General features: G+C 50.6%; 6 protein-coding genes across 7 annotated transcripts; 4 read left to right on the forward strand and 2 right to left on the reverse strand.

Moving 5' to 3' along the window:
* Positions 1-200: 200 nt before the first annotated feature.
* PV10_06166 (uncharacterized protein) lies at positions 201-2,901 on the forward strand. The gene is made up of 5 exons (XM_016370931.1): positions 201-905; positions 970-1,293; positions 1,342-1,613; positions 1,661-1,791; positions 1,857-2,901. Exons 1-5 carry the CDS (start codon positions 377-379, stop codon positions 2,605-2,607), a joined length of 2,007 nt encoding a protein of 668 aa, XP_016223224.1. The 5' UTR covers positions 201-376; the 3' UTR covers positions 2,608-2,901.
* A 100-nt stretch (positions 2,902-3,001) lies between these two features.
* On the forward strand, positions 3,002-5,930 carry PV10_06167 (aminodeoxychorismate synthase). Its single transcript, XM_016370932.1, has one exon. It carries the CDS (start codon positions 3,221-3,223, stop codon positions 5,675-5,677), a length of 2,457 nt encoding a protein of 818 aa, XP_016223225.1. The 5' UTR covers positions 3,002-3,220; the 3' UTR covers positions 5,678-5,930.
* PV10_06168 (uncharacterized protein) lies at positions 5,885-7,423 on the reverse strand. The gene is made up of 2 exons (XM_016370933.1): positions 7,337-7,423; positions 5,885-7,283 (listed from the first exon to the last, which is right to left on the reverse strand). The coding sequence occupies exon 2, from the start codon at positions 7,108-7,110 to the stop codon at positions 6,070-6,072; it is 1,041 nt and encodes a 346-aa protein (XP_016223226.1). The 5' UTR covers positions 7,111-7,283; positions 7,337-7,423; the 3' UTR covers positions 5,885-6,069.
* A 429-nt stretch (positions 7,424-7,852) lies between these two features.
* PV10_06169 lies at positions 7,853-10,095 on the forward strand. Of its 2 annotated transcripts, XM_016370935.1 has the most exons (4): positions 7,853-8,180; positions 8,285-8,297; positions 8,355-9,569; positions 9,623-10,095. In XM_016370935.1, exons 3-4 carry the CDS (start codon positions 8,423-8,425, stop codon positions 9,913-9,915), a joined length of 1,440 nt encoding a protein of 479 aa, XP_016223228.1. In that variant the 5' UTR covers positions 7,853-8,180; positions 8,285-8,297; positions 8,355-8,422; the 3' UTR covers positions 9,916-10,095. The 2 variants fall into 2 exon arrangements, with proteins under 2 accessions (XP_016223228.1, XP_016223227.1); XM_016370934.1 differs by having other exon boundaries at positions 8,285-9,569.
* PV10_06170 (uncharacterized protein) lies at positions 10,066-12,657 on the reverse strand. The gene is made up of 4 exons (XM_016370936.1): positions 12,202-12,657; positions 11,610-12,136; positions 11,408-11,539; positions 10,066-11,356 (listed from the first exon to the last, which is right to left on the reverse strand). Exons 1-4 carry the CDS (start codon positions 12,263-12,265, stop codon positions 10,511-10,513), a joined length of 1,569 nt encoding a protein of 522 aa, XP_016223229.1. The 5' UTR covers positions 12,266-12,657; the 3' UTR covers positions 10,066-10,510.
* A 7,723-nt stretch (positions 12,658-20,380) lies between these two features.
* Positions 20,381-24,110, forward strand: PV10_06171 (uncharacterized protein). The gene has a single exon (XM_016370937.1). It carries the CDS (start codon positions 20,586-20,588, stop codon positions 24,084-24,086), a length of 3,501 nt encoding a protein of 1,166 aa, XP_016223230.1. The 5' UTR covers positions 20,381-20,585; the 3' UTR covers positions 24,087-24,110.
* The last annotated feature ends 447 nt before the right edge of the window (positions 24,111-24,557 follow it).

Consider the following 24,557-nt stretch of genomic DNA (forward strand, 5'->3'; position numbering starts at 1 on the left):
AACCGCGGTAGGCGCGCTTGGAGATATACAGAGAATGCTTGGGAGGTTCTTTTGTCCAGTAATACTTAATTGAACTACAAGTGACATGCCCTGACATGCCCACACATGCCCACACATGCCCACCTTGCCTTAAGCTGCCCGGAGTTGTCCCCCATTGCCCCCCACCGTCACAAGTCTCCTTCTCAGGCTCGACAATGACATCGAATCCAAACTTCATGACTGTCAACCCATGACTCTACTACCCCTTTGGTAAATTCAATGTCAACTGCCGCTGTACAGTCTCTGGCGCTCCATGAATGATGTACGACCTCGACCAGTCTCTGCCGTATGATTGACCGCGATCAGGGTCTGTGGAGGTGTGAAGTCCCTCGGTCACATGGCCTCTTCTCGAGGTAAAACGCTCCTTAATTCTCGAGGTCAAAGAACGAATTCACTTGGGTATGCAAAGCATGACTGCCACACGTGTTCGGCCAGGAATAGACATTGCGACCGCCAGCGGCCTCAATGTGGCACCTGCTTCTCAGATGGTCAGAAATGCGGCGGCTTCGCTTTGAATCTTGTCTGGAAAGGCTTCGACGCCCCGACCTCGCCACAGGTTCTGGCCTTCAACCTCACAGCGTCAAACTGCAATGATACCAAAAACTCTCGTGGTTTCAAGTTCGTCAAGGGCCAAATGAGGAGAAAGCGCAAGCCCAAAGATTCGACTCCAGTGTTGCATTCGTCGTCTCCTGCTGGCGATAGTGGTCGCCACGTCCAGGACATCCATTGTGCCCCTTGCCGCTCATATTCTCCTCCACAATCTACCGATCTCGACAACAACATCCCTTTCTCAGGTATAGGAGATGAGACGAAATTCACACATTCGAGTTATGCTGATGAGCTAAAGGCGGAGGTCTATCAGGCCGGTGAGTTCGAACCTGTCTTTACAGTCTGAGGCTGTGGACTGATGTCTGATATGCGTTTTGAAAGCCAAAGTTCATACCCTCTACAATGACGAGAATGACTTGTCCTGGCTCGCGGCCTCTGAATCGACCATCGCCGTCTCTTCACCTGCTCTTGCGCAGTCACCATTCCTTGACCAAGTGGACGAGTTCAACTGCATAAGTTTAGACGAGGTTGATCTCTTCCAAGGCAAATCCCATACAGCGACGATCGGATCAAATGCCCTAGATATGCATCATTTGTCTGCAAAGTATTACGAAGAGGATGACAACGATGAGCTCCCATTTTCCTTGAGCCCATCTATCCACTTTCAGAACCTGTCAGTGAGATATGAGCCGGTCATAACTATGTGTACGCATAAGCCTCCCTGAATTCCACTGTCGCCACTGACGCCCGTAGACGACAAAGATTTCTGCATATTTCCGCTGACCATGGACTGCAATACCAACCCTTTCAGAGTTTGTGTAAACCAGCTAGAGCGCTCTGAGTTCTTACTCCACGCAATCATGGCAGTGGCCTCTCAACATCTCGCGAAACAGACAAACCGAGCAGACTTAAGGCTTCAGGTACAAAGTCACCGGTCAACAGCACTGCACTTGTTCGCCCAAGCTCTTTGCCACACCGATCCATATTTACTGCTTGACACCCTCCTCATCCTTATCAGCCTCGATGTAAGTAAACATGAAAAAAAGGGTGGTCATCATATTAACCCGTTCAGTTGACACAATCCGCTCTCGGTAGCTGGGGCGTCCATCTTGACGGAGCCCGAAAAATACTAGATGCCGCCAACGCCCTAGAGTCCTGTCGAAGCAGTGTGCGCGTTCGAGCACAAGTTGCCTTTTTCGTTTGGTAGGCCTCGACTACTCCAATGTTACTGCTTGTGCTGGATATATTGACCTCCTTTTGCCTAATAGGTGGGACGTAACACTCGCATTCATCGCCAGAGAACCCCTCCGTCTTCCTTTGGCCTACCTGGATACGCTGATTGAATACAAAGATGAAGCGGCATGCTCCTATTTTGTTTTGAATGGCTGCTCGATCGAGCTTGTCAGAGCCATGGCCCAACTTGCGAATTTGGCTGCCACTTACGAAAAGACCAAACAAATGGAATGGACGAATTTCGATAGGACCCCTGTCGACCAGATAATTGCAGATGTCCAAAAGCTTGCCAACAAAGAAGATAGCCTCATAAGCAATAGTTGGTCCCTGCAAGACGATCCACGCGCAATACGTGACCGCTTTCACTGTATTGAGGCATGGAGGAACGCCATTCTGCTTTATACATGTCGTGTATTCTCCCGAGAACAGGATCCCCCAGACCTGTGGACCATCACCCAGCGGGCGCATGTCATCCTTGATCATGCAAGATGCATCTCGAAAAGGTCTTTCATCCAGAAACAGGTTCTTTTGCCCGTCTTTCTAGCCGGGGCAGAGGTTGAGCACGAGGAAGATCGTTCCTTTATCCAAAATTACTGCCGATACTGGAGCATCACAGCCCGCTTTCACATGTTCGAAACCACCAGGATATTGCTCGAAGACATATGGAAAGACATGAAACACTCGACAAGAGACAAATACTGGTGGGGCATCAAAGTCGAGAGCAATCATGCGCGAAAATCTGGAGGCGAGCATAACCAATTGGTCACCCAAATCCTCCTGGGCTAGGGAGACCGTCGCCAAGCGCATGTCTCTGAGACTACGATTCACGTCAGTAAGAGAACTGCGGAGGCCTGGACCACTTCATCTTTCACGACATCAAGGACCATGTCAGAGATAGCAAGGCTGCGTTCTGAATCTTCTGTACATGGCTGTCCCTACCTCGGCTATGTCGATCTGGTGTATGGAAGCTGCAAGAGCCTTGGATGGGGAACATTGACGAGAAGAAGGCATGAAATGAGGCGGATGTGCTAATCCCAAGATGGTATAGTTTAGAATTAGACTCAAGAATTTATTTTTTTCCTCCGCCAAATTCCGAGTCTTTCTTGTCATTTGAAATCATGCCTTGACCACAACCCATACATCCACCCGCAACTCAACGTCTCTCTTTCACAAGGCATTGGCCAGAATGACTGCCTCGTATTGCCTCTCACCGTCTCTTGAACCACTGGCTGGGTTTATATCTTCAACACCGTTGGCCCCGAGTTCAATTTGTCAATGTCGGCCTTAACGATTCATCATATCCGCTGACTACATTTCCTTGAGCATATCCTTTTTGAATTTAGAACTCCATTTTCCTTCTTCTCTTCGATTGACCAGGCGAGCTATTGATATCGCCTTTATGACGACAGACAGGACCGTTTTGTTTGTTGATGCATATGACTCCTTCGCGGAGAACATTGCAGCTCTTCTTCAACAGAAGCTGCATGTCACAGTTACCTTGATCCATATCGATTGCGACATTCCTGCTCGATTTGGCCTGAGTGTAGAAGAATTTCTTTCCACTTTCGATGCCATCGTCCTCGGTCCTGGTCCAGGCAATCCCCAGAATGAATCAGATGTTGGACTATTCAACACGGTGTGGAAGTGCTCACCTCTACTGAACATCCCTGTGCTGGGAATATGTCTTGGCTTCCAAAGCCTGTGCATCAACTACGGCCTGCCTGTCGTTAAACTAGGCCTGCCATGTCACGGACACGCAAAGGCAATTCTGCACACGGATTCAGGAATTTTCAATGGCGCTGGAAATGTCGTGGCGACGAATTACAACAGTCTCGGGGTACGGAGGGCTGATATGGACAACTCTTTTGTCTCACGCACCAGTTCCTCAGGCTCCGTTGTCAGTCTGTCATCTTCTCGCAGTTTTCTATCAGATATTTCGACTCATGATGATTCCGTGTCGAGGTGTCGAGACAGGAAGACTGTGGATCTGACAATACTAGCTTGGGACACCGATAACTGGGTTATGGCCGTGAAGCACAACCTCCACCATTTTCACGGCTTTCAATTCCACCCCGAATCCTGCAAATCCAACGAGGCGTGTGTTACACTTCTTAAGAATTGGTGGGACAGTGCAGCCTTGCACAACGAACGATATCGAGTCAACTGTGGCGCGAAGACTCTAGCCATCCAATCCCATTCATCATCACAAATGGAAAAGGGGCCGATAGATACTGAGTATCTGCGCCTGCAAACGAGGCTCGGCCACCTGGGCCGTCATATCGGCCAAGACTTACATTTTGTTACACTGTCATCAATCGAAGCACATGATGAGATTGCTCAACTTTGTTACGATATGTCAGGGGATGACAATTTGGTCATGCTGGAATCGACCCGGAAAGGTCGCTATAGTATCTTTCCTTTCCCTGACGAGTCCACATTTCGACTTGAATACGGCCAGAGCCAATGCAAGACAGTTGTTGGTTCGTCAGAACAAGTCCATCGACTGCCACGACAAGCAGTTGTGACGCTATTGGAGTGGTTCCTTCTTGAGAAGCAGTACACCGCAGAAAGTAGGGATGTGCCATTCACAGCCGGATTCATGGGCTATTTGTCATATGAGTTCGGGATAGACTCGCTCAACATGGAAACTTCCGCCTCTCACCAAGCGTCCTCACCCCGATCCACATCTGACATCAGTCTTGCCTGGGTCGATCGCAGTATTGTCGTGGACCACCATACCCAGACAGTCCACATCCAGTCGCTACGAAAAGAGGATGGCAATTGGTGCGAAGAAATGGCTCGCAAAATCAAAGCCATGACTGCCCCGACCCCGGATGACTCTCCTTCAGAATCCAACTCTCTCTTGAGAGAGATCCAACAGTCTTCACAATTCCACTGCCCCGATCACGACTCATACATCTCTCAAATTCAACAATGCCGTGCCCAACTCATTGCCGGCAACTCCTACGAATTATGTCTAACAACAGAAGCAAGCATCACCACCCCGAAAGGACGAGACCACGCATGGATCCTGTACCGGAATCTCCAACGTCACAACCCAGTTCCATACGCTGGCTATGTACGACTAGGCGGCACAACAATCTTGAGTTCGTCGCCGGAGCATTTCATATCATGGACTCCTGAGGGAACAATCGATATGATGCCCATGAAAGGTACAGTCAAGAAGAGCCGCGACATGACGTTCGCCAAAGCAAAGGAGATCCTAGCATCGGCAAAAGAATCGGCCGAAAACCTTATGATCGCCGACTTGATCCGCCACGACCTATACTCGACCGTGTCTCGCGATGCCTTGGTTCAAGTGGTCAAGTTGTGCGACGTGATCGAAACCGAGACTGTATATACGATGATATCGCACGTTCGCGCACATGTACCGCTGGAACAGCACAACAACGACAAGGACAAGAATGAACCCACCGAGTCTACTTCCCACCCATCCAGACCCTCCTCCATCCAACCGCCGCACGAATCTCGCAACGCCACTATAACGCGCTACGGCCTCAAATCATTAACACGAACTCTCCCCCCTGGAAGTATGACAGGTGCACCTAAGAAACGATCATGTGAGATCCTAGCCGGTTTGGAACGACGCCATCGGGGTATCTACTCAGGTGCCATCGGTTACATGGACGTCGGTGGGTTTGGGTCATGGAACGTGTGCATTCGCACTGCTTTCGCCAATGATTCAGATGATCAACATGACGACAACGGTCGTGTATGGCAGAAATGGCGGATCGGTGCTGGTGGTGCCATTACCGTACTGAGTGATGATGAAAGCGAATGGGATGAGATGATGACGAAGCTTGATAGTGTGGTTAAGGCGTTTCAATCGGTTTGATCCCAATGGGAGAGGGAGATATAACAGGTATGGGTATGGGTTGGGGCAGCGAAAAGGAAGAGGAGGAGAGAACAAGGAACTAGACTGATGGATGAGGTATGTACTTACATTTCACGGCGTAATCGACTTTTTCAACATCAGGTACAATATGTCGATGATACCCCTTGGGCGGAGAGCAAGTATGCATGACTCAACGATGCAAAAGACTTTTTAGGACTTTCAATTGAAATTTTGTTTTCGATAAGGATTAAAATTGGACTGTTGACCGTTATAATGTCCCGCGTCGCATGCGTACAAAATTCTATTCATTCATGTCGTACATGTATACTTGCATCGACCCACCAGAGAGAGTGTGGGTGTCGATGCTTCGTATTGAAAATGCCAACTAGGCTTCACCGACCCCCCCCATCTTCATCTTCAGAAGAATCCTCTATCTGCCTATCAATGACCTTTTTCCACTCCTCCATCATATTCTTCATCTGTCCTGGCGCCATCGAGGCATCAACGACTTCCTTTGGCAATTTATGGGCACTGTATTTAGTAGATGCAAACTGATATGCCTCTGGATCATCGCGCTTCACAAGTCGGAACTCAGGTTCGAAGATGAGATCTGGTTGAGGCTCATGCAATTGCAAAAGCTCAAGCCATGAGAATAATAGTGGATCAGTCCGTTCTGCCCATGGGTTGATGTCCAGGAGCCAGACCTTGTTATGTGGAGGTGGGATATAGACATCGACGACGAAATTATCGTCTGGGAAATCGGAGATTTGGTCGAGGAATTCCTGGATCCGCTCTTTGAATGAAGATCTCAGTTCAAAGAGGAATTCGAAATAGTTCATCTCTCGCTGGCTGATAGCGATGAGTTTTTTGTTGCGGACAAAGCATCGAAATTCGAGGGCTGGATTGAGATTGAAGGATTTGCGTAGAACGAGATGGTACGGGACATGGGCTTGGTCTATACAGCCGTCAAAGGCATGTTCGAGATCGTGGGTGATGAAGTCGCTGGACTTTAAGAGTGGATAAATGTCGTTCGGAGTTCGACATTCCATGTCGTTGGTGGCTGAAATCCAAGTGGCGTCCTTGGGCGCGGACCAATTCAGTTTAGGGACGACTTTGCCTCCCAATTCTTCTATGGTAGAGCGAATTGATTCGTGGACATCGGCCCAGGGTTCTGAAGGGTCGATATTGTCGTCGCCTTCGTCTTCAAACCCACTGTCATCAGGGTCGAGAGTGGCATTTTCAGGTGGTAAAATGATGCCGTCTGCACTCAGATAGTCGAGAAAGGGTTGAGTAAGGGGGACAAGCCTTGCTTTTGGGGTGATTTTCCGATAGCGAGGATGCCATGAGTGAAATGAACAGTTCAAAATGTGTGAGGCTGTGAGAGGAGGGAAGGGGAGAGAAGTCAACTTGGGTGTATTATTGGTATCTGCCATGGCTTTGCGAAATCGTGTATGAATTGGAAAGTCTTGATCATTGTAGTCATATCATGATAATTACAGGAGATGGAGTTTGCTTGATGGTGTAGTGAGCAGCCTCGCAGATTGAGTCCATTTTGGTAGGATCCAGAAGTCGCTGGTAGAAAGATCTGAGTCATCAAGAACCAATTCTGTGGAAGGGTTAGCCGCGTCGTGGAGTGTTGAGGATTGTCTGGTCAGTCACGTTAATCGTAGCCTGCTTATTGGCTGGGAATGTTCAGTTAGGCAGTTGCCGTTGGCTCGATCTTAGGGTTGAAGTTGTCAGACAGAGAATTATCATGAGGGGCAAGGCTGCGGCGAAAAAGGCAGCCTTATCACGAGTCATCACCCAGAATATGGTACTCCGTTTATTTACAGAAGGCTGTAAACTGGCTATGAAGAAAATGTGATTATATGAAATAAAATATGTCAAATTTACTATACTCTCTCATCTACATCAACGGATAACAAAGTTCCTTTACCAGAACGGTGAAAATCAATTCAATGACGCTAGCTGGCACTGTACAAAACGGATCATCGTACATACCTGGTGTGGTGACTTGTGGCTGATGGCTGCAACAGCAGGATTTTCACCAGTAATGGCTCCTAGTACTGGTAATGTTACTTTCTAGGCTCTTGCAGAGGGGTCGAGGGGTTCGAGAGGTGAATTTTCTGGTGTGTGCATGCGCAGGGTAAATTTTCTCTTAGGCGGCTGTGGCGGGCCAAGCGATGACTCCCGCTTGATGGAAGCTGCGATTGGAACAAATTCCTTCGGCCCACCCATGCCAGACCCAAACCCGATTCAACCAGATTCAGCGCCTCACGTCGACCTCATCTTTTTCTGCACCTCCCACTGACTCCTCCACCAATCCACTGCTTCCACCTCTCCACACTGACCGACTCAGCACCGCAAAAGAATTTACTCAGTGACCTCCTGCGTTCTTCTTCCATTGCCCACCATCATATCACATCACTCCTCAATGCTTCACTGGGTCTAAAGAGCTTCCTTCCTCGCGTCTATGTGCTTCCCAAGCATCTTTACCTCTCAAGTAAGTTTTCTCAACCACCCCAACCTCTTATCACGCCGTGACAACATGTTCCACGTCATCCTAGTACCTCTCGATTTTCACAACACCTACTAACTGGTCTTTAGGATTACATTAGTGGTACTACTTACTATCCTCCCGAATTTATCTTTGTTCGTGCCCGTCTGACCATGCCAGATCATCTGTGGAAAGCCCAAGCAAACTAGAACGCCTCTGTTCGGCAAAGAGTCATAAAACCCTCCAAAATGATGTCTCGAACAATCAAACCATGGACCTTGGTCCCTAAACTGGCCAACAACATCGCCAGTGCTTCGGCCATTCGCGCCCGATCCCTCGCAACTGTGTCGAACAACACACCTCGAGAGCAACAATTGCCTCTGCACAAGCAGTTCAAGTCCACTGCTCCAGCCCACGAACGAGCCACCTTCACCATTCGGAACGGCCCAATCTTCCACGGAACTTCCTTTGGTGCCCGCAGCAACGTCTCGGGCGAGGCCGTCTTCACCACCTCACTGGTCGGATACCCTGAGTCATTGACCGATCCTTCCTACCGTGGCCAGATCTTGGTCTTCACCCAGCCCCTCATTGGCAATTATGGTGTTCCATCTGGCACCCGTGATGAGCACGGCCTGTTGAAATATTTTGAGAGCCCTAATATCCAAGCTGTTGGTGTCGTCGTTGCCGACGTGGCACAACGATACTCCCACTGGACTGCAGTCGAAAGCCTCAGCCAGTGGTGTGCTCGGGAAGGTGTCCCCGCTATCACCGGTGTCGACACTCGTGCCATTGTCACACATCTCCGTGAGCAGGGCTCCAGCTTGGCCCGAATCACCATCGGAGAAGAATACGACCAGGATGAGGACGAAGCTTTCGTCGACCCCGAGCAAATCAACTTGGTTCGAAAAGTCAGCACAAAGGCTCCCTTCCACGTCAGTGCAGCTTCTCCTACCGCCCATGTCGCCGTCATCGATTGTGGCGTCAAGGAAAATATCCTTCGCAGCTTGGTCAGCCGTGGTGCAAGTGTGACTTGTTTCCCCTTTGACTATCCCATTCACAAAGTTGCTCACCACTTCGATGGCATCTTCATTTCCAACGGCCCAGGTGACCCAACTCATTGCCAAGACACCGTCTACCACCTTCGCAAGTTGATGGAGACATCGCAACTGCCAATCTTTGGTATCTGTTTGGGTCATCAGCTGTTGGCTCTCGCTGCGGGTGCCAGGACCGTCAAGCTCAAGTACGGAAACCGAGCGCACAACATCCCAGCTCTCGACCTCACCACTGGAAAATGCCACATCACCAGTCAAAACCATGGTTACGCTGTTGATGCCGCAACATTGCCCGATGACTGGAAGCCATACTTTATTAACCTCAATGACAATTCCAACGAAGGTAAGTTTTACTCATAATCGAAGCACTGGGAGCGACATGCTAATCTACTACAGGGTTGATCCACGAATCTCGTCCCATTTTCTCGACTCAATTCCACCCCGAGGCTAAGGGCGGTCCTCTTGACTCTTCGTACTTGTTTGACATGTATCTTGACAACGTTCTCAAGTACAAGCAAGGCCAGACTGCTTCTCAGCCATACCGAGACAGCAAGCCAAGTCCTTTGCTCGTGGATCTCTTGTCCAAGGAGCGAGTTGGCGTTGACCTGACCCAGGGCATTCGCAACATGATGGCATCCGGTTCACAGGAACAGGAGCAGGAGCGAGTCTTTGCTGCCGGTGCAGCTTAGTCTTGATCAAATGACCAGTGAAAGGTCGAGATTGATGGCGTTCATGATTTTACCAATGAGGGGAATGTTGATTTAAGTCGAAAGGTAGCATGCGGTAATTTGTCCAAATGTCTAGGATGATTTCCCACCATCAGATTTCCATCTGCGAATAAATAAAGTTCATTGTTGAGAAACGATACAGTCTTCCTAGAGTTAGGTATCTAAGTCCTCCTGTTCCCGTGATCGTTGATGCTGTGTTATTACATGACTACATCATGGACACACATGACTTGACTCGCTTCGAACAGACCTAGATCCGGTCCCTTGACAAGGTTCACCCTATGTTCACCCGTCGTCACATATGAATACTCAATATCAGTTGTCGAGACTAGCTCACCGCCTTTCTGCACTCCTCCATGCCATGCCCTGACTGCCTGTCTGCCCCCTACGAAGCAAAACCCCATGCCATGCCCCACCTCCAAAATACACATTGCCCCATCGTCCCGATATAATTGTGCTACATGTCCTGGTCAAGCAAATCATTTCACGCGTCTTTAAGAGAACCTCGACGGATTGCCGCGAGCTTAGTCATGTGAGAGGGAGAGATGGATCTGTGTCAGTCGCCTTCCGACGAGTCATCTGAGCAATGGCGAATAGACCCCGTGTGACTGCCGGTACGCATCAGTGAAGAGAGGGGGCCTTTCCTTCTTCGCACGGTTGGGAATTTGTAGAAGCCAAAACCCACAGTCGAGGGCCCTGTTCCGTAGTTTCTCGTTGCCTGTGACTGCTCCAGCATCGACCGTATCCACCGCATCATGATAGGGTCGTCTTCGAGGACTTTACTGGCCAGTCCTAAAGGAAACAACCAGAACAAGACCGAGTCAGATATATTGGTCGCGTGTAGTAGTTGGTATTCGAATGCGCGGCATATCTCTACCGCTGGTTCGGTCAAGGACGACACATCGCCTGGTAGATACAAGGGATAGCTTGATGGTGGACACGGCGATGGTGTTTTTTCGTTCGGTGGCGCCAGCGTCCACAACAGTCCCAACAGGCATAATAAGACAGCATCGTACAGGCAGATCTCAGCCGCTCTGCTAAAGGATGAAAACATCATGACATTTTTGACGGGTCGGTCGTAGTTTGGTGAGGTTTCTGGTGGCAGTTGCTCCGGGTCAATCTCCCAAGCGGCATGGCGGTTCGTCTCTTCCCATCTCCACCGCCATTGGAAAAGTTGTTGAATCTGGAATTCAATTCTTCGGATTAGGTCGTGTTCGAGGTCTTTGTTGGGTTCTTGTTCCAAGTTGGCTTGATCTTGAAGGAAGCCAGGGATATACACGAGAATGTCGACTAGCTGGTTCTGAAAACTCTTATTGGTCGCCCCGATCTCTGCCCATGGTTCAGTCAACCATTCCGACAACTCGAGGAAGGTTCTAATCTTTGTGATCAGAGCAACGGTCGTCTTGGAACGTCAGCGTGCGGGAAGGGCTAACTTGAGGCAAGGGAAGCTTACTAAAGTGGCACGACAGGACTCAAAAGCGCTGCGCAGAATCGGGGAGGTAAATCTTTGAGGGCCACAGATCTGAATGAGTTTTAATAGACCTTGGATATGAAATGCAGATGCTTGAGGATCAGGGATAGAAGACTGGTTAATATCAGCTCGTGTCCGGTAAGCTGAGGAGCAAGGATGAGGGGTGGATGGGAGGTGGACAAACCGAGTGCATAAGGAGGATCATGATAGGGACGATCATGTCTTCGCTGCCAGGGGCCCCCACATTGGATAAGCGAAATGAGAGGGCGCGGACAGCCTTGTCATAGTGAACGGCACCGGTGACTTCGATCTCGGGCTGATGGTGGTGCTTGCCGAAGATCGTCAGGGAAAAGGCACGACAGGCCTCGAGGGCCAAGGCGTCGACCTTGCCTTCGGCTGACATCTGGAGCCAGGGTGAACCATAGGTACTCCACACAAAGTTGGAGAAGAGGTAGGAGAATTGGATGTTGTCACGAAAGGCGGAGAGGTTCAGCTCCTGGGGAACAGTCGATGGAGTCTGGTCGCTGGATCTCAGAGCATAAAAGTCGGAGAAGCCAGACTGGAAGGATGGAGGTTTCTTGACAGCCTTTGTCAATGTCGCCGAATCTGTCTGGTTCGAGAAAGAATGGAAACGCATCTCCAGCTTTCTCTCGTAACCCCCGCAGGTAAAACCAGCCTTTTCGCAACGCTTACAGGATGGTCTGGCTTCATCTGGCCCGCCACAGATACTGTTATTGGTTGCTGGACGGCGTCTAACTGGACCGAATGGCACTCACCACACTTGACTCTTCTCTTAAGGCATGTATGACATCCTTTACTTCGTCCAGGTACACCAACCATGGTTTCAAGGGATGAGGTCTGAACAATCCGGCGTTCGTCGTTCGCCGTTAACTGCCACAAATGGGCACCAAGACTTATATCATCTAGATTGTCTCAAACCGCTCCTAAAGTTCGGGACTTTGTCACCTAATTCACAAGACCAGGTCTACACAGCAGGGGTCGGGCATATTTCAGCAGTCGGGGGAGATGGTAATCGTATACCACCCGAGTGGATGCACCGCCATTGCAGGCGTCTTAGCCAATGTGCCGATGTGGGCGTGGGCGGATCGACGAAATGCGGGCCGTTGTAGTGTGTGAGTTCTCATTCAGACCTCGTTGACGAACCCATCCCGCCAGGCGCCGAATTAGATCGCCCCATGGGAGGATATGGTGGTTGAAAGATGAGGTGTAACGGTCGGCTGGGGACAGGACCAAGCCGGTTCGGGGTTGAGCTTTGTAGCCGCGGCCAGCCGTCGTCGCTAACCCGAGGACTCGGGGGGTCTCTTTGTGGTTATCAGTTGACGCAAGGTGGCATGGTAGTTCAAGCGATGTCTTTACGAACCACAAGTGCCAGATTGGAGTCTCCGGGGCCTGCGTCCAATGAGAAACTTGGCAGGAGCCGTTCCACCGCTATTGGTCTCACCTTCCTCCAGCTCGTAAAATGCTTCCACTTGCACCTTCCAAGTCAGATCAAATTATGGATGGCGCAGTCTTGGCGTCGAATGACTTTGAACTTGGGCTTATATTTCCAAACGGACCCCAAAGCCATTCCCATACCAGGTAATAAATTTTGATCTCAAATCTAGCATGGCTTCAGGGAGTCACCGTCTCCATCGGCCAAGGCTAATGCCGTCCTCGCCAATTATACTGCCTGGTAGGAACTACCGAAGTACATACCACTGGGCTTCACCCTCCAGCTGAATACTCTACACACCAACGCTACCTACCAGACTACCACTAGGTAGACTTCAAGTCCCACCGGAAACCCTTTTACAAATTCACGGTGGCACTGTTCGTTCCCTAGAGCCGAATTATCCAGCACTCAGAGCCTCGGACCTGGATGTTGGAGCCTGTGGCAGGGAGGCCTTTAGCAACTGTGACCACGGCCGCACAAGGCTACACCATGTCCAAGGCCCTGATATGACCATGAAGTTTCAGAACGAAAGGGGCCACAATTAGGTAGGCACACAGGGAACCCACGTTCAACTTTCTTTCCGTTCGTCCCTTAGCTTGACATCAGGCATGACTCATCCAACAAAATCGTATCTGCATGATGACTTGGAGTGCGTGAGTTGATGGGTTTGATCCCCGGATCCCCGGGTCCCCGACCGACCGAGAGCCTGGAACTGACCTTTGGCGTCATTCTTTCCTATTTCTGCCTCGTGCCTGGCTGCTGATCCGAATTAGATGCAAGTTCCGTCCACGGTGACTTCCTTCCTCATATGGCCTACGATAGATCTTCATGAGGCCATTACTCATAGCCTCGAGGCTGCGACAACCTCTGGGCATGACACTAACAGAAGCTCAAGTATGAACATCATCAAAGCCGCCGATATACGGAGCACATTGACCAAATCATATTCATGGGGATGGATCGGCCTTGTGCCATCATCATCCCCTGAAACAGGCCCATGTTGCGAGATTGAGGCAGGGCATTGACAGTCCTTCCTAGATACTCCAAATTAAGCTTGCACCATGACAAAGACTTCTACATACCGGGCCAAGCAAGATGCTTCGGAGCTCAAGTACGGGTGGGACATGGTTGAAGCATATAAGGCTGGAAACAATGTCCAAATGATATTGGTATTGCTCCTCATTCAAGCAAGAAACAGAAACAGCTGCAAAAGCCTTTGTACCTTTCTTTCCATCTTCCTTCAACCGTCTATTCATCCATCAACGAATCAGCGTAACCGCATCATCAAGACACCATGCATCTCGGACGGACCATGGGTATGGGTGCGATGATTGCCTGCGGGTTTGAATCGGTCCCAGGTTCTTGCGTGTGCCCCACGGGTAATGCATCCGCTCTGACACAGGCCTACTACCCTCCACAAGCCAACTGTGCCGAATTCTATGTCCCAGTCACGTTTGAGTCGGAGAATATTGTTTTCGACTTCCCCATCTGGGCAGACGACTTTGCCCTGCAAGACTTTCTCGCCATCGCCACCACCAGAGCCAGTGCCATGCTTCCCAGTATCGTTACCGGCACCAAAAAGGAAAAGGTTACGAGGCAGATTGCCGCCTCCTTTTGCACGCCAAAGAACCCCAGTGGCAAGGAGACGACTGTGATTCTAGCCACCCATGGCATCGGCCAGGCTCGAAACCATTGGTGAGAATGACCAGATCTGATCTCCGACCTATCTCCTAGCTGACATTGTTAGGAACTCGCCTTACAAGCCATCCGAGTACAATTTCGTGCAGCATGCAATATCGCAAGGCTATTCTGTTTTCTTTTATGATCGTCTCAGCAACGGAGACTCGGAAATGTAAGTCCCACTCCATCTGCAATAGCCCTTATATAATCATGCACTTGAGAATCACCCCAGACCCCCAGTTCTGACTAATGACCAATGATTAAAGAACCTCTGGATATGAGACCCAACTCAGCACCCAAGTCGCCTTGCTCCAGGAACTGACCACCCTGGTCAAATCTGGTGAATATACGCCAGGCCTTGGCAAGCCTAGCAAGCTGGCCATCATGGGCTTCTCCTTCGGCTCCTATGTCACCCACGCGGCCATTGGCTCCAAGCCCGACATTGCCGACGCCGTGATCTTGACCGCAATTGGCCTCAATACCACCGGCGTCAATGCGAACGGTCTCGTACGCTCTTTTGCTCCTCGTATTGCAGCTGATCAAAATCCCTTGCGGTTCGGTGACCTCGACACCGGCTACCTGACCTGGGCCGACAAATTCTCTCAAGTCAACACGTAAGTCTCATCATGGGCCCAGCTCCCATCCACTTGTCCATGCATGAGTATCCTATAGACCACTGAAGCTAATCTATTGGAACATGCAGCTACTTCAAGCCTCCTTTCTACGATGTGCAAACCATTGATTTCGTTGAGAAGTACAAGTCGATTTTCTCCATTGCCGAATTCTTGACCATCTTGGCCGGGAAGGACAACAACGGTGATTTCGATGCTTCTGGGTTCACTGGCCCAGCTTTGGCCATCAGCGGACGAAACGATTACATTGTGTGTGATGGCTCATGCGATGGTATCTTCGATGAGCCCGCCAGCACCTTCTACCAGAACGCTCAGCCGTTTGTGCCCTATCTGCACCCTGACTCGAGCCACAACTTTAACTTCCACAAGAACGCCACTGGTGCATACCAGGTCATCACCGACTTCTTGGGGGAGCATTTGAAATGATCGAGTCTTGAGTTCTGGGAATGGCCATGATCATGACTGCAGTGAGCATATTAGACTACATTCCATATGCATTATGGGGCCATCGACGACATGACTAGAGTCGTCAGAGGGAAGGTCTTGTACACGACACATTCATTCTGCTATATGCATGGGCGTCTTGAGCGTTACTGACCCGGCAGCGTTGATGTTGGGTTATGATAGAAGGCGGAGCCACTTGGCCAGATAGATCAAGACAGGTATAGGAGAGTCATGTGTAATGAGGATGAGGATACATAGTAATGATGAACACAACTCAGTATTCATGTCGTGCTTCAGATGATTTGTGCTAGACCGAGGTCAGTACTTGGTACCTACTGCTTACCCAGATATTTCGTTTCGATATACACATGGAGAGATGCATGGGCATGTCCTATCCTTCCTGTGATGATCTCCACCGGAGTAAATCTGTGACTGCTCCCTGCGGCTTTGGGAAATGTTGAGAGATGGAGATCTCATGGCTAGTAGCACCACCAGCACAAAAGCAGGTAGGTACTTTTGTGATAGTTGTAAGCTTCTGGACTTCGCGCTGCCGGATTGCCACGTCGCTAGACCTCATAGGGCTGGAAAAGACTCCGCTTGTCATACCTCAGCCCTGTGTGTGAATATGTGAATTTCAGTCATGGGACACGATTGGCCCTGTTCAAATTCAACGACTTTTGCGGGAAGACCTAGAGAATTCTGACCACAACAACTAGTCAACCCTTGCTACGGGTCAATAAAGGCGCCATTTCTCAGCTGGGTTCTGAGTTCAAGGTGAGATCGAGTCAAGGAAATGTGCCCAAACAACCGAGTTCCTCAATCTTTACGCCCCCAAAATGGCCGAGATCAATGCATGATTTCAAATTCGCTTGATCGGGGAGTAGTTGTTTCGTCCGGCCCTAACTTATGCGAGGCTCCCAGGACCGCACAAAAGTGGTAAAGTATCACAGGGCCCCTTCGGGCTTCTCGGCCCTCCCGAGGCCAGCCCGAGCCACAGGAGGATTGGTTTGTACCCAAATACACACAACACACAGTAGGGGCTCTGCGCACACCTTACTGACAAGAGAACGGACATACGAGGCCAAATTGCAAGGTTCCGTTTTTTTCCCCAAATCGTTGCGGCAAAATTCAAAAGGGCGGTACATGTAGGGTTGTAGTTAACAGATTTGTTGTTGGCGACGTATAATAATAATGATGATGATGAACGGGGCATAAGAAGCCACCCCGATTTGACAAGGATCGGGGCGTAAACGGGCGTCGGGGGGGGACACATGCATACCCATGATCGACTGTCAGTACTCACCTGCGGCTCAGACTGTGGGGACGAACCAATGAGCCTTTGACGTGTTCCAAAGTTGGGGTCCAGAATGAGGCTTGTCGTATTCGTTAACAGGCAATAGTTCGCAGTTGATGGAGATGCCACTTGCGAGGGTGACATCGATATTTCAACAGCCCTACGTAGACGTAGCTGTGCATCCTGCTATGGGCTGAATGAAAATCTCTCGACACAGCGATTGGATTTAACATAATTAGTCATGGTGGAGACTTTGAGAATGACGAGAGCCGGCGACACCGTCATGAGCTGTAGGCTCGACACAACAAACATTAATGTTTATCAAGCGCCGGTCAATACTGGAAGGAGATAGGAGATTGAGGGTGATGAGTTGCATTTGGCCCCCATAGGTAGTAATGACTCTCTCTGGCGCTGATCTCCTGGCAGTACTTTTGCCAGGCTTTGACGATGTCTTCGATGGTGGATCACTGCTGATCAGGGGATGCGAAGCTTCCACATCCCAGGATCTGGAGCAACATTCCAGCTCGACAGGGAGTTTGGCAATTGCAGGACTTCTTTGTCTTCAGGTGTCAGCACTAGAAAGTCCACCGACATGGAGGACGACATATCGTCCCATGCAGGAGTTTGCATACCAGCAGGTCGCTTGCCTGAGCTCCCCTTACTCCACAAGACTGAAACGGAGCGAGAGCTTCTTGATAGGAATCGGATGGGGAAATTTTGGATGGCAGGCGGCTCCCTCGGAATGACAGCGGCATCAACAGTCTCCACGGGCATTCACATAAGAACCGGGGTGCAGACTGCATGAGTCCATGGGAAGAATGCATTCGGCAGTTCGCAAGAGTGGTGGAATGTTGAACGTATGTTTGACTCCTCAAAATTTAACCCAACTAGGGTGTGGCATATGAGGACTGTGTGCGTTGGCCAGCGGGTGGAGAAAGAGTGTATAGCCAAGAGATTGGTCGAAAGGGGGGTCATGGGAGAGGATGTTACTGGCTGGGTATTATTATTGAACAGGAGTGATCTCATGTCACTGTGTTGGAATTCGACCCGGAGATGGACGGGAGGAGTTTGGGAGGAGGTCTTTAAGACGTTGGCGAGGACGTCGTGCCAAACACGCGCGTCAAACAGGGACGGGGATGTAGGAGAATTTTGGGCGAGAGATCAACACAGGGCGGCATCCGTGTGTCCAAGTGATGCTCATCCATGTGCTTGACAAAGCACCCTGGCATGGGCGTGTGGTTCCTGGATTCCCTTGGTTACCAGGATTGCCATTCGGTCATTGTAGGTCAAAGTGGAGGAGACAAACTGAGACAGAGCCGCAGTCAACTGGGACAGAAGATGACGTCGAGCTGGCCGCTGGTGTTGAACGGTGGACACTCGATTGGCTCACCGCCCTGACACCTAAGAAATGAGACGACTTGGGTGTTCACAAACTCATACATCATTGAGTGCTGGGCGTTGCGGGCAGTTCGTCTTGAGAGCGTGGTCAAATTAGGATGGGCTAATGCGGTTCGACTTTAACGAAATGAATGAACAATAGATCGGAAGGGATTATGAGATCAGAAAAATAGCCATGACGGTGGGTAAGATACGAGAAACGGCGAGAAACCCCTGCAGGCAGTGAGATGGCGACGGGAAAAGACTTTAGCCATCCGTCCGCCTCCCGCACACTACGAGTCCAATTTCTGGAGACGAACACCTTTTAGAGGAAGGTAATCAGACCACGGGCGCAGGTAGCACAGGTGCCTACTTGAACTACCTTATTTACTTAACTACCTACTCCGTACTTGGTACATATGTACCTACTTACCTAGGTCTGGGGACATGGTTCAGCTGCAGTTGCCTTAAAGATGGGTTGGCATTCCAGGACGTTAAGGCAGGCACTCACGCGCTGTCCATACTTGGAGTGTGTGCATGCCACACAGACCAAGATCGATGGCATTGCCCATGTGCTGGTAATCTAAATTGGCCGACTTGCCGAAGTCCTTGCATGGCCATGGTAGCAGGGAGCAGATAGCAGATAGCAGATGTGCAGTTGACATCAGTCCCCTCTTTGATCAGAGGCTAGACAGGACACCATTGACGCGGAAGCCAGACCGTCAGCATCCCGCCGTCAGTCAAGAAGCCACAGATGCGTTGTATGTAAATCATGACCTGTGCGGTACTGACAGAAAAGAGGCGAGTTTGCCATCCTTGCCCGACTGGGCTCGGTTATGCAAGTGATGCAAGATCTAACGCCAGATCGGGGGCTGATCGCCATGAGTGCATGCAGAGACCGGGGGGCTACAAAGACAGCTGTCGTGTCGAGTCCATTCCTTAGTTAAGGTACTTGGCCCTAGAAACGCCCGAGGGGCCTTTGGTCACCAACCATAGAACCCAATCATCACACTATTCACACCTATGAGTGCCTGAAGCAAGTAGATAAAGTGGTTCGAACCCAAGTGTTCCAATTCCCAAATCCATTGTTCTCCGTTGAGGCTTTGGTTTGAGCTTTGGCTTCAGCTTTGGCTTGGGCCGTTCCCTTCCCCGCTGCGCCACCAACCTAAAGAGAGGTCAACAGAGCCAGAATAAAGAGATGTACTCCGTAAGCTTGGATAATGGATACATTGGCACTTGGGAAGACTTACCTACGACTACGGAGTATACGCAGTGTGCACTGAACAGAAATCACCCTGCATGTGGTGGCTTACTCTGGCGCCACTTCCGCCTCCACATTCCTTTGCATCGACGTCGCCCTCCACCATCAACGTCTACGGAGTACTGAGAACACAATTGCGTCTTAGTCGCTCTTTGACTTTCTCCAACCCCATCAACGCCGCCCGACTCGAGGACTGAACTTCGGATCTCTGTTCATGTCCATCTCCAGCTCCTTCTCAACCGTTCTGCCCTTTGTCTACCTGACCGAGTTCCTCCCTCATGATCCTTATCAGCATTCCATCGACCGCGAGGGCACGCACCTCCCTGCGCCCTTTTACTCCTCCTGGAGCCCCCTCCTAAATACGGAGGACGTCGTTGTTCTGCCCTTCTCCATCCTCCTCGTGTCATCCCTGTCCAGCACCAGACACTAATGGTCTCAGCCATCCACAATTAGCTCCATCCACGCCGGCTCTCAAGAACCTTATTCTGGCCATCAAGTGTCAACTTCAATCCACTGACTTCATGTCCTCTTCTTAACATCCTATAGCGTCACTATGCGTCCCTGTCAGAACTTGCCCCTCCGACCCAACTGTGGTAATTCCACTGTGCCAGAAATCCTTGCTACCACCATCTACTGTCTTGAAGCCATGTTCAATTTTGGCACCTTTTCCACCTGCATATGGGTGGAGCGCCTTTCATTCACACATCACCGACCAGAGCCACCATAATCCTCTTCCTGCTGAGGCTCCGGCCTCCCATCTCCAGTTTTGACATCTCTCTTCGCCTCCCAACCACACACTATCCGGGTAATATATGTCTCCTGTTTCCACCCACCAGGCCTCCGATCCGATGCTTCGCCAACTTTACATCCTTCGAGTTACCGTCTATCTCCAACACTGACTGTCCCATTCTCTCACCCCTCTGAGGGAGATGTCTGTTCTTGCGCGACCCTCAGCATCATTCACTGGCGTACTACCCTGAACAGCCTTCCTCTCCTTGGCCGACATCGACGGTCGCATCATGACATCGATACAGTCTTACCCCAGTCGACCAGATAAAGCACTACCTGAATTGCCCATCCCAAAGTTCTCTATCGAGTCTCACAGGCCTCGCACTGCTGCAACAGACGACTCATGCCCCAGTCCTACAGTCCATGTGTACCAAGGCCCGAGATCACCACCATCGTCCCCGCGAAACTTGCGAGTCCCTCAATTCCGCCAGTCGCGAAAATGGGCCAAGAGGTACGAGCCTGCATCCCCATCACCAAACACCCCGGCGCTACCCGAAAAGGAGACCTTTCAGCCGTCTCTCCTCACTGCCGATCAAGATGAACGTATCCTCACCATGCGCGAGGAATCTTTCGACCAACAACGCGCCAAGTTAAAGCACCCACCTATGATTTTATCCAGTATTGATGAGGCACAACGTTCAACTCCCGAGAACGTAAGCGAAAACAACTTTTCAAACCCCTCACAATGCCAACCAGCGACGATACAATGTTGGAGAACTGTCAAAGCGACCATTTTCATATCTTCTGCTCCTTCAGACTTCCAAAACCGCCGCCAAGGCACCAAGCGAACAGTGCCCCCTCGAAAGCGCGAAAGAAGAGGCCGCCGTGGACATGGGAGAGTCGCACTTCCTCGATTCGCAAAGATAGGGTCCAGGTTCATGCAAAAAAGACCCGTCCCTCCCCCCAAAGACCCCTTCCCCCAGCCCATAACTGCGCTGCCAGCTGTGTACGGTGATTTCTGGCGAGAGACAGATCGAGATACCTCAAACCGCCGCCCTGGTTCCAGGTCACCTGTTCCATCCCTCCACGACCCCGAAAAAGATAGCCGCTTCTCGAAAGAGTGTATGGATGTTCTGAACAGTCTCGACTTCAACCGCGACTGGTTGTCTTCACCTTCTCCAGGCCTGGCTCCACCGACTCAATCCTCACATCAAGTCTCACCCTCGACATCCCAGCACGTCTTACAAGGCCCCCGAATTGATGACGGTGACTCGATTTCTATCCATGCCGCATTGGCTGCTGTGCCAGCCCCTCTGAGCGCTGATTCCACTCCTCCGATCCCAGACATAACTGTATCAACCAGCTCAACACCACAAGCCCACCATCGTCGTCCACAGCTGCCGCGGAGGACTTCCAGTAAACAAGACTCGTCAAGCCTTGCCACACAGATGTTCTCACCGACCCGAAACTACGCAGGTTCCACCACAAGGCGACTAGGCCTCCCTACATCTCCGTTACGCTCTAAGGCTCTTGAGCAGTCCCACCGTTCCTCGCTGGCCCCTCCTTGCGCCGGCAATACTTTCAACGGCCCAAGACCGGCCACAAGCACCGACACTCTAGCCAAGATAGAGGCAGAGGTCAAGGTCAATGTCGTTCCTCGAGGTAGAATATCTGAAAATCCCAGAGTATCTCATATATCGTCGGACTCAAAATCGGGCCCTCCTAGTATTCCACCAGAGCGTCCATTACCAGCACTACCCTCAGACTCGGCCTCTGATTTCCATCGGCGGTCTATCGATTCCTCAACAAGTGCAACCAAACATCCTGTGTACCCTAATGAAAGACTGTCCATGTCCACCATCCGCATCGTATCTTCAATTCCAGAACAACGACCTACGCTGGAGATGGAAAAGTCCACCAAAATAAATGCACAACTGTCTGATGGAAAGCTTCATGGGCTGACCCGAAAGCTCTCAGCCGATCTCATGTCGCTCGATTCTTTATCCTCTCGAAAGTCTCGTGATTCGCAACGCTCCTCTCGATCGTTCACCAAGCACAACATCTCGGGGCCACGTGCTGAGAAAGTAAAGGAGATGCGCAGGCGTGACTTGAGACTGTCAGTTTCTGACCCGGACATGCAGAATACCTCCAAGAACAAGACAGCTAAACAATCTCATGGACGGGGCGATCAGAAGGACATTACAGTTCAGCCACAGGGCCTTGATACACGACCCTTAATGGATGAGCTAGACCAATTCCCCGCAGTGCCGGAAAGTAGTGGCATTGGGAGTAGGACCGGATCTCGCAGATACAACCGAGATCACAGCCAATCAAGGCAAGCGGCCCATCGGCATCAGACATCAAAATCAAGCATGTCCTACCATACTCGCCAACCACGTCCAAAGGAAATTCTTAGTCAAAGCAATATCTTTGTCGTTGTCGACTCCGATCCTGTTACCGCCCGTTTCCGAGCTGGGGCCATGAGCCCTGCCCCTAGTATTGGCGGCCCTCCCAGTCGCAGTGCCAGTCCTTTTCAGTCGATGAAGCATTCACGACGTTTGTCAAACCTCAGAGATATGTCTGCCAGTCAGGGGAGCCCTCTTAAGACTCTCACAAAGACACTCAGTATTCAAAGTCTACAACAAATGAGGAGCCCAGGCTCAGCCAAATCCACTTCTATTGCGTCCAAACCCACCAAGCGACACGCCCGGACTACGAGCCATAGTCTCAGCAGTTCGAGCGACGAGTCGCAGCTCGTGTTGATAGCAACCAGCTCGAACTCACCCCAGAAGGTTGCGACTAAACCTCGCAAACGTCGAAGATGGAACAGTAACGATCTCGTCGACGTAGGCACGCTCAAGCAGACCGTCGAGGAACTTTTTGTCGTCGTCATCAAGCAGGAAGAAAAAATCCGGTGGCAAGCTGATCAAATCCAAATGATGATACGAGTCATGGCACCCATCAATCGAGTTCGCGGTGTCAAGGTCTCCGGGGCCCTTGAAGACATTCCAGACTATTCTACCAGTGATGAGCAAACAGCCGATGATGCTCGAAGCCTTACAGTGAGGCCAACCTACATCAACGGTGGTAGATCTACCCGAACGAGTGCTAGCACCAGTGTAATGACGATGAAGAAGAGGGAAAAGCTTCGACCTGCGCCAGGACACGTCAGGCTGAACAGCGCCGGTGATTATACTACAGCTTCCACCACGCCTAGCATCGTCGATCACACCGATGCCACCAAGGTCTCCGTGAATGATGCGTCTCTCACTGATCCAATGGAATATGACTTGGGGAGTCCAGGACCTCCTACCCTCTCGGAGCGTGAAAAGGCCCCCCTTCAGCCTGTTGAAAATGCCGAACCAAAACCCCCGGTGGGAGATCGGCTTAAGAGCAACAACGGACCGATGAACACTAACGTACCGCTCCATCACCCACCCCCAGTGGCATCCGTCATCCCCCGTGGTAGGCTTCCTGAGGATCAGATGAGCTTTCTCAGTCCCGCTGCTTCAACCGTCGAGGGAGACGATCCCTTTCTTGGCCGGAGCGCAGGCCAGAAAAACCGGCTTTTGCAACCTCCCAATAATGTTGGACGTAACGGTCGCGTTCCGCAACCTCTTTTCGGCCCACCCGAAGCGAGACATGAAAATAACGATAATGATGATACCGATGCCAGATCTTTGGACACGGAAGCTGAGAACCAACGGGACGCTGCAAGGCTAAGTGTTAATCACGTTCTGACTAGCACTGAGCAGATGGACCGTGCAATTGAGCAGTTGATGAACATATAATGATCATGTACGATAATACTGGAGTACTTGCCTGCTTATTACCAGTAGTAGAATACCTATTTAGTAACAGTGCTCAGTATTGCAGACACCAAATTCAAGTTACGCATCCCTCAGACCCCCGGAAGTTCTCTCTCTGGGCGCCATTTCATAGTTCAATCTCAGAGACTCACTCTCAGGTTTCGAAGAAGTTTTATATCCAAGTATCTTACCAAAGTACCTACCTAATCTCTCCTGAAGTAGCACTAGTTCTGTTAACTTCGTGAAGACCTGCGAGTTACTTCGCAGACCTTGTTAAGAAATCATACGTTCTCCCTCAGCTTGCCATCACTTCACTTCAGTCAACCCGTACTCGTATACCTGTTGCAGGGATATTGAATTCTCGGCCTTGTGGTCCGGCCCCTCCACGGGCTCGTACCTACTTTGGGTACTTTGGTCGGTACATTTGCTCAGTCCCTAACCTACTGAGGGGTC

Source organism: Exophiala mesophila (genome assembly GCF_000836275.1).
Source record: "Exophiala mesophila strain CBS 40295 unplaced genomic scaffold supercont1.4, whole genome shotgun sequence".
Lineage (NCBI taxonomy): Eukaryota > Fungi > Ascomycota > Eurotiomycetes > Chaetothyriales > Herpotrichiellaceae > Exophiala > Exophiala mesophila.

Coding starts and splice junctions, on each gene's coding strand:
- PV10_06166 (XM_016370931.1), top strand. CDS start 377: ATGGCCTCTTCTCGAGGTAAAACGCTCCTTAATTCTCGAGGTCAAAGA. Junction 906..969: donor GGCGGAGGTCTATCAGGCCG/GTGAGTTCGAAC, acceptor GCGTTTTGAAAG/CCAAAGTTCATACCCTCTAC. Junction 1,614..1,660: donor TCATCCTTATCAGCCTCGAT/GTAAGTAAACAT, acceptor TAACCCGTTCAG/TTGACACAATCCGCTCTCGG.
- PV10_06167 (XM_016370932.1), top strand. CDS start 3,221: ATGACGACAGACAGGACCGTTTTGTTTGTTGATGCATATGACTCCTTC.
- PV10_06168 (XM_016370933.1), bottom strand. CDS start 7,110: ATGGCAGATACCAATAATACACCCAAGTTGACTTCTCTCCCCTTCCCT.
- PV10_06169 (XM_016370934.1), top strand. CDS start 8,423: ATGATGTCTCGAACAATCAAACCATGGACCTTGGTCCCTAAACTGGCC. Junction 9,570..9,622: donor CAATGACAATTCCAACGAAG/GTAAGTTTTACT, acceptor AATCTACTACAG/GGTTGATCCACGAATCTCGT.
- PV10_06170 (XM_016370936.1), bottom strand. CDS start 12,265: ATGGTTGGTGTACCTGGACGAAGTAAAGGATGTCATACATGCCTTAAG. Junction 11,540..11,609: donor TGATCCTCCTTATGCACTCG/GTTTGTCCACCT, acceptor GATATTAACCAG/TCTTCTATCCCTGATCCTCA. Junction 11,357..11,407: donor AGTCCTGTCGTGCCACTTTA/GTAAGCTTCCCT, acceptor TGACGTTCCAAG/ACGACCGTTGCTCTGATCAC.
- PV10_06171 (XM_016370937.1), top strand. CDS start 20,586: ATGACATCGATACAGTCTTACCCCAGTCGACCAGATAAAGCACTACCT.